This window comes from Gobius niger, assembly GCF_951799975.1.
Source record: "Gobius niger genome assembly, chromosome: 24".
Lineage (NCBI taxonomy): Eukaryota > Metazoa > Chordata > Actinopteri > Gobiiformes > Gobiidae > Gobius > Gobius niger.
The window spans coordinates 6,521,190-6,533,349 of NC_136875.1; the positions used below are offsets into that span (position 1 = coordinate 6,521,190).

At 42.6% G+C, this 12,160-nt stretch overlaps 1 protein-coding gene across 3 annotated transcripts in view; it reads left to right on the forward strand.

Annotated features, from left to right (window-relative positions):
• Positions 1-12,160, forward strand: part of LOC306982264 (calmodulin-binding transcription activator 1-like) — a 181,373-nt gene that overhangs the window by 51,597 nt on the left and 117,616 nt on the right. For all 3 annotated transcript variants that reach the window (XM_079582132.1, XM_079582133.1, XM_079582134.1), the window contains exon 3: positions 230-333. In XM_079582132.1, coding sequence (XP_079438258.1) covers positions 230-333 — 104 coding nt within the window. The remainder of the gene's footprint in view (positions 1-229; positions 334-12,160) is intronic.

The following is a 12,160-nucleotide window of genomic DNA, read 5'->3' on the forward strand; positions in this document are numbered from 1 at the left end:
GTTTCAACTGAAACTTAAAGCACATAGTTTAACTAAAAATCATCAATTTCCCACAAAGTCAAACAAAAATTGTAAGGAATTATAATTGTTTTCATCCAAATGGTGTCAAAGCAAAAAAACGAAAATAATGGATGAGGAAAATCATGACTACAATGCTACTAAGTTGTGTTTAGGCTTTTCACCTGATCTCGCTAACGATCATTTCCTCCCGTCTGTCTCCCTCCCTCAGATGAACCGGGACAGCTGAAGATCTACCTGCCCAAAAAGCTGCTGGAATGTCTGCCCAAATGTTCGTCCCTGCCCAAAGAGCGGCATCGCTGGAACACCAACGAGGTAAGACGCCCCGACCACCTCTGAGCTGCCACTGCGACCGCTGTCACCAAGGCAACGCTCCGAGAGACAGTAAACAACAGCCACGCTCAAAAGGCAGCACATTCAATCAAAACAAAAGACACACTGCTGTTAAGAAAATAAAGAAACCGGAGCTTACCCAGTGTAAAAAGACTTCTAAAATCAATACCTGTTGTATGTTGCTATGCTACTAATGCTGATAATCTATAATAGAAACCGCAAACTCAATGGCCGCAGGGAAGGGCCTGGTTAGGACTGGGATGGGAGACCGTTTGGGAACACCAGGAAGCCTGGCGACAGTAGTGAGTGTGTGCGTGGTTGGTGGTGGGGGCTGATGTGCGCAGACTGGGCGCCTCGCTTATCACCGAGTATGGGGTGAATGAATAATGCACCAAATTGTTAAGCGACTTTGAGCGTCTGGAAAAGCGCTATATAAGACTAATGCATTATTACATCCGCGGGGCGGCCCCCACGTGACGGTCCCACCGGCCGCGGGCATTGACCACGGGTCCATATGGACCGCGGTGCTGCTGTCCCAGGACAACCCGCCGTGTGTGTGCGTGCGTGTGAGTGCACGTGCATCCTTTGTCTCCGAATAAAAGTACACCCAAAACATTGCCCAAAACCTGCTCCAACATGAGCCTCTAATCACACGCGCTGCTCCGACTGATTTATCCTCCGTGTGAGTAAAAGCGAAAATGAAACTACCACTTAACGAGCGCATGGCCTGCACTGAGTAGTTTTTTTCTTTTTCTTTACTTTGCCGCTGTACCATTTGTTTTATATTTTGCTTTCACGTATTGTGAGCCCAGAGGTACATTTTATTCTAAAGCAGCTTTGAAAGCATTGCCAATTTTATTGTAAGGTTATAAATACTGTCTAACAACGATCATTAGGCTATTTCAGGTCAAAACCAACTTATTACTTTTTTGATTGTACACTACCGTGATGCACCAAACCACGGGTCCTGCACCGTGAACCAAACCGTTAGAGCTGAACCCCTAATATTTATCCATAATTATTCCACTGTCTCTTGAATTCTGTTCCCTGAGTTTAGCGAACATATTGTGGTTGTAGTTTGTAAGAAAGGAGTGCGGGTGCATCAAACACTCCAATTGCAGTTTGTTTGAAATTATTTTTAGCATTCATTATTTTAAACATTTGTAGTGGCCATAGTTTTTGGAATGGGTTGGGAACCACTGGTCTACAGCTGAACTGTGTGACGGGTTGGACATTTCTTTGTAATCACTCTTAATATCAAATGTGGAGACTAGCAGCTAATAATATATAATACAATAACTGTTTGGGTTAACAGTGTACTTCTGTAATTACTACTACAGGTGTTAAGGTACTGTATGCATTGCCACAGTCACGCCATGTTAACCACTCCGCCACACAGTGAGAGAGAGGCGCACACATCTAGCAGGTTAGGAACCCTGTTAATGACCGGTAACGAGGCCTTTGTGGTAAACGCTGTGTTCTCCCCGCGGGCTGATCATAAAGCAGGTCACGGCCGCATTGATTTCCCTTTGGATTGGGTTAAGCACAGTTTGTACACGTCTCCGATCACTCCTTCCCCTTTACACTAAAAGGGGGCTAAAGCTCGCGGCTAAATTAGCTTCATATCAGCGGCGGGACCGACAGATTAACCGCCGCCCCCCCGATGGATCAGACCACTGTGAAAATGGGCCAAAAAGCAGCAGCGCCCGAAAAAGAGAGGCGCCCGCTCACAGAGGGGGGAGGCACTTCACAGAATAGAGGCTTGAAACAAAACAAGCCTTTTTTTTCCAAAGCCTGGTCTGATACGAGCCAAGGCATGGGCCGAAACAGGGAAGTTAGCGCAGAAATGTGGCCAAATAGAGCGTTGCTATTTTCCTGTAGGACATTTTGGGCTGGGATCATTTGGAGCGTTTCACCATGATACAACATTGCATGGTATTTTACTTTCACATAGTTTGGAGTAAACCTGTTCAATTTGGTCGTTTCTTCTTCTACTTCCCGGGAGTTTGTTGCATCAAAGACGAAACATAAAACCTGTAATCCATCACCGTTATGGGGTGGGAACCTCTGGCTACCCTCATGATTCGATTCGATGTGTGATACATGGCTCACAATAACTGTAACCTTACGATACGCAGATACTGCAATAAGTTACACTGTGTATCGCACAAAAATAACGATATACTACAATACACTACGATTTCCAAAGACAGATTTTATTCTACTATTATTCAAGCATTACATTTGTTTTCATGTGCATTGTATTCCTTTCTCTTAAAGTGATGGTCTGTAAGTTTGCAAAGTGAGGAGAGTGGAATTTGAAAGTAAACAATCAAATTCCTCCCCTCTTTAACCAGAAAGCCCTTCTTAGTTTGCTAAATGAGGAGAGCTCAGCAGAATTTTCAATAGTAAACGATCAAGCTCCTCCCCCTCCCTCCTGATTGGACCTGACAGGCTGGTTCACAGGAGAAGCTCGTCTCATTGGTCGACATGGGAGGATAACAGACTCTGATTAAGTCAAATTAGGCGACTTTACAAAAAATAATATATATTGTTACTTACTTATATCAAAATGCAAGACAAGGTGGTCGATTTAGCACATTCTGTAAAATGTTCCATGAATTCCAGACTATCACTTTAAATAAATAAGTCAATAAATGATCCTTGACTTATCATTAAATGGGTCTAATGATTTGTCAGTGGCAGATCCCTTCATTTACACAGTCCTCTTTCAAAAGGAATACATTAACCACATATTAATCTTGTTCATAATTATGAAAACTGTCATCAAAAGAAATATATTTGTGTTTAAAGTGTTTAAAGCGTTTTGTGGCGGACTGTCAACAGATGTAGCACATATGCAGGGGCGGACTGGCCATGTGTCCATTCTGGAAGAGCACAGAAGGGCCACTGGCTCTAGGGCCACCAGTCCCGCCTCAACCGAGCTTTACCCAAATCTAAAAGCTAAAAAGAAAAGCATCAAAATAGCGAGAAAAAGGGGATGAAAAGTCAACAAAAAAATGAGAAAAACACGTACCAAAAAACCCCTACAAAAACGTGAGAAAAACAAAACAAAAAATGATAGAAAAAATAATTTAAAAAACAACAAAAATGTGGCGACGCGACGAAAAGTTTCCATCACTTTTGTAGGTCTTAGCTTTCAAATGAGGCGTTACATTGTTGATCTCCAGTCGAGAAGCTTTTAGATTTGGGTAAAGCCCAGTATAAAAAAAACATGAATCCAAAAGGAATTCCGTGGAGTATGGTGCACCACAAGGCTCAATTTTGGGACCATTATTATTTATTATTTATATTAATGATTTTGCTTCTGTTTCTATGACCACCTTTCCAGTTCTTTTTGCTGATGATACCAATCCAAATAATAATAATAAAAAGCCGAACTGGGGAAAATGCACTCGTTAATGTTAAGGTGGGTGGCAAGAAGTAAAAATATGTATTTGTGGAAGTGCACAATTACGCTAATTTGGGCCAGGCTGGTCATAGTCCAGGGCTGTTTTTCAGCCCCAGTCCGCCCCTGCACATATGTAGATTAGAACATTATGTAAATCAAAGTTGGACCCATATGAATGTTTTGACACAGCACTCAAAGTGAAAACCCGGCACTCCAAGCTAGCTGTTAGCACGTAGCATGAAGCTAACATCAGGATTTTTTGCTACCGGTTAAATTTGGGCCGCTAAACCCCTCCGCTCCTCTCAGATTGTCAGTGCCGTACATTTTTACATATTTTTGAACATCGCCCCTCGAGTGCCCTCTCCTCCGACTTTACCTTCACTATTATTTTCCCATAATTCCCCTCTGTTATACCCACAATCCCCCGCTCTCCTCTCTGCTGGGGGTTCAGATGGAGGTGACGTCCCTCGGTGGAGCTCTTCAAAGCCTCCCTCTCTCCCAGACCTATACGCTCCTCTGCATACTTAAGTATCCGCATTGTGGCTGCGCTTTTTATAGCCGGGATGTGCCAAAGTTATTGATAAACACAATCCGTCATCATTTCTTAGGACGAAAACACAAACCAGTGGCAACATGGCAATAGCAGGGGGCTCGAACGTGTAATAACATGGTAATCATGGCTCATGGAAACAGCGCACTCCTAACACTCCTATTTCATTTCAAGGTCATAAAATCTCAAAGTCATTTATACAATTGATAAAAGCTCCCTGAAGCCTTTTATGAAGAACGCGCAGTATGAAGAACATTTGTGATTGGATGTGTTATATCATAGAGTTATGGGTGGATTATGTTACAGCATAGCAACGAAGCCAAGTGAGTGTGAACTTTGAGTAAAGACATTTGGCATTGTTTGCTTGGACACCCGGTTTGGGTCTGTTTAGAATGAAAATGGTGTAAGTCTGTACTCTCTGTATAGCAGGGGTTTTCAAAGCAGCGGTCCGGACCCTCTATAGCAGGATAAGAACCAAATTAGGCCTTCAAATACATGTTAAAGTACTCTCCAGAGTTTGGACATGTAATATATGTCGTACAACACTGGCATTTATAAGTCTGGTGCTTTACTTTGGGCTATTATTAGGAGCTCTGGGCCAAGCAGACATGTCACAAGGCCCTGGGCGGGGGTCTGAGAATGATTTTAAGATGGAATTTTAAAGATGGAAATGCCATTGTTTTTGAGACATTTTTAATTCAATGCTAATCTTTTTTTATTTTTTTATTTATCTATTTTTGTAAGCCAGTGAATAATTTGCAGAACCCAGTCAGACATACATTGTTGGCATAACTGTTTTATTGTAGGGGGAAACAGATATTTGAACCCACTTTTTGGATAGATAAAATCGAATAAACAGACCGCTAGTTTCTCTCCGCTAGTTTCTCTCCGCTAGTTTCTCTCCGCTAGTTTCACTCCGCTAGTTTCTCTCCGCTAGTTTCTCTCCGCTAGTTTCTCTCCGCTAGTTTCTCTCCGCTAGTTTCTCTCCGCTAGTTTCTCTCCGCTAGTTTCGCTCCGCTAGTTTCTCTCCGCTAGTTTCACTCCGCTAGTTTCTCTCCGCTAGTTTCTCTCCGCTAGTTTCTCTCCGCTAGTTTCTCTCCGCTAGTTTCTCTCCGCTAGTTTCTCTCCGCTAGTTTCTCTCCGCTAGTTTCACTCCGCTAGTTTCACTCCGCTAGTTTCACTCCGCTAGTTTCACTCCGCTAGTTTCACTCCGCTAGTTTCACTCCGCTAGTTTCACTCCGCTAGTTTCACTCCGCTAGTTTCACTCCGCTAGTTTCACTCTGCTAGTTTCACTCTGCTAGTTTCACTCTGCTAGTTTCTTCTTCTCTCCGCTAGTTTCTCTCCGCTAGTTTCTCTCTGCTAGTTTCACTCTGTTAGTTTCACTCTGCTAGTTTCTTCTTCTCTCCGCTAGTTTCTCTCCGCTAGTTTCTCTCCGCTAGTTTCTCTCCGCTAGTTTCTCTCCGCTAGTTTCTCTCCGCTAGTTTCTCTCTGCTAGTTTCTCTCTGCTAGTTACTCTCTGCTAGTTTCACTCCGCTAGTTTCTCTCTGCTAGTTTCACTCCGCTAGCTTCACTCCGCTAGCTTCTCTCCGCTAGTTTCACTCCGCTAGTTTCACTCCGCTAGTTTCACTCCGCTAGTTTCACTCCGCTAGTTTCACTCCGCTAGTTTCACTCCGCTAGTTTCACTCCGCTAGTTTCACTCCGCTAGTTTCTTCTTCTCTCTGCTAGTTTCACTCCGCTAGTTTCTTCTTCTCTCTGCTAGTTTCACTCCGCTAGTTTCTCTCTGCTAGTTTCTCTCTGCTAGTTTCTCTCCGCTAGCTTTAGCTTCTCTCCGCTAGCTTCTCTCCGCTAGTTTCTCTCCGCTAGTTTCTCTCCGCTAGCTTCTCTCCGCTAGCTTCTCTCCGCTAGCTTCTCTCCGCTGACTTCTCTCCGCTAGTTTCTCTAATTTCTACACATTTACATATTTATTATTTCCAATTAAAGCTTGTAGAAAATTGATAATAATCTTCCTGCTCCGCTCTCGCAAATACCTCCCACTTCAGCCCCTAAGTTCATTGGACACAAACATTTGGTAACATTCTAAAATATATATATATATATATATATATATATATATATATATATATATATATATAATCCCTTAAGTGCTACATCATGAACTGTAAATTATTAGTCATTATTACATTCTGCACGTGAATCGAGCCTTTGTACATTAGAAATCTCCGGAACTTCATCAAATAAACAGCAATAGACTGGCCGAGGCACGTGATTATTTTTTGTCACTTGTTATAGTCAGCATTCAACCACCACCAACATCCAGGAATTGGATTCAAACTGGTTTTGGAGCAAATTTCCATGGAGAATCGTGACATTGCTGGAGTATTTGTGCAGCAGAAGTTTGTTTGAAACACAAAAACATGGTCCAAAATCACATTGGGCTAAAATTGTAGGAAAATATTTTGATCAAAAGCTGCCCGTTTGCGTCCAATTTGCTTTTGAATGTTGAAATTCCCCCTGGTTCCTCTGCTTGACGGAATGTTTGCAAATCTTAAGAAAAGAAACACTCGTATTTTTGGGGCATTCGCCGAATTAAAATTCTAATTCGTGAGCAGCGAAATGGCATTGGAAAGGATGAAATTCAACTTACTGCTGCTCCTGGAACTTGGACTTAATAAACCGGGGATGAATCAGACCAAACGAGGTTAAAACCAAAACTAAACCAGAGCTTAAACATTGCATCCAGATCTCACTCAATACGCACTCAGCCAAGACCCTTAATCTTTCCTCTGATCCTTCAGGTCTTTCCTTACATTCCCCCTCTCTCTCTTTCCCTCTCTCTCTCTCTGTCTTTGTGAACCTAGTGATGTGTGAAATTATTTAGGGATGGAGGGATAGATTCCTCCCCGAAGGCCATGCGCGAGGAGTCTTTTGTTCAGCGGGAGATTGGCGTGTCAGTGGTAATAGACTATAGACCGGCGCTGCTGATAACAAACCGGACTAAAGCAGAGGCCACGGCCAGACTGAAACCACGGCTGGACCAGACCGAGACCGGGAGTGTCTTAAGCTGAGCACACACGACAAATTATCATTGTTTTTGTTGCGGAGAATTGTGTCTTGTAGTGTGTGTGGGGTCAACGACTGGACTGCCAAACGTGACAGAAAGATGAGACTAAAGCTCAGTCGCAGCAAATCGAATAGGTTTCGATTTTTAGGGGTGATTTTGGACGCACAGGGGAAGCGTGGGTGATTTTGCCGATCCCAAAGTGACACACGTGAAAACAAATTATTATGCAAATTGTATTTCAGTGTCATAAACAAAAACAAAAAAACCAAAAAAATCATAGAAACTTGTGGATGGTGTTGTGTCTCGGGGCTCTTTGAATCACTGACATCAACGCCTGTGATGATTCGTTTTCAGGTTAAGCCCAGTTAAGGGAAAAACTACTGAAAAGGACGTTCCACATTATTAAACAGATCATTATTTTCAAGCAATGTGGGAAAGAAAAAGGGTCTCTCTGCTGATGAAAAGCGTGAAATAGTTGAATGCCTTGGTCTAGGTATGAAAACCTTTGATATTTCATGAAAGATTAAGCGTAATCATCGTACTGATAAGAGATTTGTGGCTGATTCAGAGCATGCACGGGTTTCAGAATAAGAGAACAGCTGCTACAAAGCCAAGCAGGTATTTGAAGCAGCTGGTGCCTCTAGAGCAGTGGTTCTCAACCTTTTTGAGCCACGACCCCCATTATAACAGGTAAAGGGGTTCGTGACCCCCCGCCCAGGTCACACCGTGAGAAATAGGCTACATAATTCTTAAAAAACAAAGAAAAAAAACAAATAGCTGAAGCAAAATTCATGAAACTACGAAAAATATTGGCACTCTGGTACAATAGTAAACACATGCTACAAACATTAGATTATTTGCTAATATATTTTATCTAAATGATCTGGCGACCCCCCAAATTTGCCTCGCGACCCCCATGAGGGTCCCGACCCCCAGGTTGAGAACCACTGCTCTAGAGTCTCCCAAACATCAAGGTGTAGGACCCTCCAGAGGCTGCAGTTGTGCATAAACCTTCTATCAATTTTCACACAGTCTTGTTCACTGATGAGGCCGTGTAACCCTGGATGGTCACATGGATGGAGTAGTGGATAGTTGGTAAATGGCCACCGTGTCCCAACAAGGCTGTGACGTCGGTAAAGAGGGGGCGGAGTCATGTTTTGGCCTGGAATCATGGGGAGAGAGCTGGTCGGCCCCTTTAGGCTCCCTGACGGTGTGAAATGCATCATTGGCTGATATGGGCATGAAAGGAGAGAAACTCATGATGTGGACCCCATCCTACCCTGACCTCAACCCTATTGGGAACCTTTGGAGCCTCAAGCAAAACACCTATGAGGGTGGGAGGCAGTTCACATCCAAACAGCAGCTCTGGGCAGGTGTGTGTCCACCTTTGTAAAGTCTGTCTCTCAGAAACTCTCCAGAAAGAAGTTCAGGAAGTCTCGTACCGGCGGCTTTGAATGGTGTTGTGCCAACAGTGAGCACATGTTGACCAATCCGGAGTCATTGTCCAAAACAGTGGCCTATCTTTGCTGATCTGGGGTCAGTTTTTCTCTTCCAAAAAGATACCAGGAGTAATTTGGCATCCGCACAGTAACGTGAAGATTACTGATTTCGAACTACTCCTGGTATTATTACTATTCCTTTAAGACTAACAAAATCGTGTTAACAAAAAGTTCTCTGATTCAGCCTGAACTAAAGCACTTTTATCACACAATGAGGATGAAAACACTAACACCGTTTTATTATTAGATCAGTGCAACTTCCGTCTGAAAGAAATATGTGGAGTAGCATGGTTTATTGATTTGTTCCATTTTTGAACGGATATGGTATGTTATCGAGATTGGTTAATGTATTCTTTGTGTTGTACGGAAAATCAGATTCATGAACATCAAACATGCGGAGCTCTTTCATATCTGGGTCAGAGAGGGTCTGTGCTTTGTGACGCTGAAACACCTGCAGCACGTTCCAGCGACCGACTGCCCGGACGTCCGGCAAGGCCCCTCGTGTCTTAAAGGGATCTTTTACCTCTCTGTTGTCTCGCTTTGACACTCGATCGTAGGCCCGGGTGAGTCAGAGAGAAGTAAGCCTCTGACCTCATCGAAAATGTGGAAAAAAAAACGAGGGCTGAATTAGGACTGAAAAGGTTTGGACTCAAGTAGGACTAAAACACTACCTGGGCTAAATTTGGACCAAACCAGGACTAAAACAGAACTAAACCAGGACTAAACTATAACTTTACCAGAACTATTCCAAGTCTTAGTCAGGACTAAACTTGGACTAAATCAGAATTAAACCAGGACTGAATCAGGTTTAGATCAGGACTAAACCGTGACTAAATCAGGACTAAACTAAAATTTAACTTGAACTATTTATAGACTAAACCAGGACTGAATTCGAACTAAATCAGGACTAAACTAAAACTTAATCAAAACTATTCCTAGATTAAACCAGGATTTAATCTGAATCAAATCAGGATTAAATCAGGACCAAACCAGGACTAAAACAGAACTAAACCAGGACTAAACTAAAACTTAACCAGAACTATTCCAAGTCTTAGTCAGGACTAAACTTGGACAAAATCAGAATTAAACCAGGACTACATCAGGATTAAATCAGGACTAAACCCCGACTAGATCAGGATTAGATCAGGACTGAATCGGGACTAAACCAGGACTAAAACAGAACTAAACCAGGACTAAACTAAAACTTAACCAGAACTATTCCAAGTCTTAGTCAGGACTAAACTTGGACTAAATCAGGATTAAATCAGGACTGAATCGGAACTAAACCAGAGCTAAATCGGGCCTAAACTAAAATTTAACCAGAACTATTCCTAGACTAACTCAGGACTAAATCTGGACTAAATTGGGATTGAATCAGGGCTAAACCCGGACTAAATCAGGATTAGATCAGGACCGAATCGGGACTAAATCAGGACTAAACTAAAATTGAACCAGAACTATTCCTAGATTAACCCAGGACTAAATCAGGATTAAATCAGTACTAAACCGGGACTAAATCGGGCCTAAACTAAAATTTAACCAGAACTATTCCTAGACTAACTCAGGACTAAATCTGGATTTAATTGGGATTGAATCAGGGCTAAACCCGGACTAAATCAGGATTAGATCAGGACCGAATCGGGACTAAACGAGGACTAAAACAGAACTAAACCAGGACTAAACTAAAACTTAACCAGAACTATTCCAAGTCTTAGTCAGGACTAAACTTGGACTAAATCAGAATTAAACCAGGACTAAATCAGGATTAGATCAGGACTAAACCGTGACTAAACCAGGACTAAACTAAAATTTAACTAGAGCTATTCATAGACTAAACCAGGACTTAATCTGAACTAAATCAGGATTAAATCAGGACTAAACCCGGACTAAATCAGGATTAGATCAAAACTAAACTAAAATTTAACTTGAACTATTCATAGACTAAACCAGGACTAAATCTGAACTAAATCAGGATTCAATCAGGGCTAAACCCGGAGTAAATCAGGATTAGATCAAGACTGAATTGGGACTAAACCAGGACTAAAACAGAACTAAAGCAGGACTAAACTAAAACTTAACCAGAACTATTCCAAGTCTTAGTCAGGACTAAACTTGGACTAAATCAGAATTAAACCGGGACTAAATCAGGATTAAATCAGGACTAAACCCGGACTAAATTAGGATTAGATCAGGACTGAATCGGGACTAAACCAGAGCTAAATCGGGCCTAAACTAAAATTTAACCAGAACTATTCCTAGACTAACCCAGGACTAAATCTGGACTTAATTGGGATTGAATCAGGGCTAAACCCGGACTAAATCAGCATTAGATCAGTACCGAATCAGGACTAAACTAAAACTTAACTAGAGCTATTCATAGACTAAACCAGGACTTAATCAGAACTAAATCAGGATTCAATCAGGGCTAAACCCGGAGTAAATCAGGATTAGATCAGGACCGAATCGGGACTAAACCAGGACAGAATTGGAACTAAATCAGGACTAGATCAAAACTAAACTAAAACTTAACTAGAGCTATTCATAGACTAAATCAGGACTAAATCAGGACTAAATCAGAATTAAATCAGGACAAAATTGGAACTAAACAGAATTAATCCAGAACTACTAATCCAGGACTAAATCAGGACTAAATCAGAATTAAATCTGGACTAAATCAGGACTAAATCAGGACTAAATCAGGATTAAATCAGGACTAAATCAGGATTAAATCAGGACAAAATTGGAACTAAACAGAATTAATCCAGAACTACTAATCCAGGACTAAATCAGGACTAAATCAGGATTAAATCAGGATTAAATCAGGACTAAATTGGAACTAAACAGAATCAATCCAGAACTACTAATCCAGGACTAAAGCAGGACCGAGCAAGAGGTAAACCAGGACTCAACCAGTTCTAGAACAGCCTAAACCAGGTCTGGACTCGACCCGGAGCAGCAGATCGCTGTGCAGTGGCTGCGTTGGAAGGCGGTGTTGGACGGTGATGTTTTTCTTTCTCCCCCTCCTGCTGCGCCCCCGAATGATGCAACTAAAGCACATCACCGCCAGGCCCCGGACACGGCGGACTAAACCCGGGACCGAAACCAGGACTAAGCCATCCACACCGGGCCCCCGAATGTGTGGGTTTTTTTTCCAGGCCGAGGCGGAGCCGGATTGCAGCTCGTCGTCGTCGTCGTCGTCTGCCCCACATAGCGCTCGGCGGGGGGGCGGGCCGAGTCACGCAGACACGAGCGGGAGAACTGAGGATCCAGATAAGCCCCGGCACAAT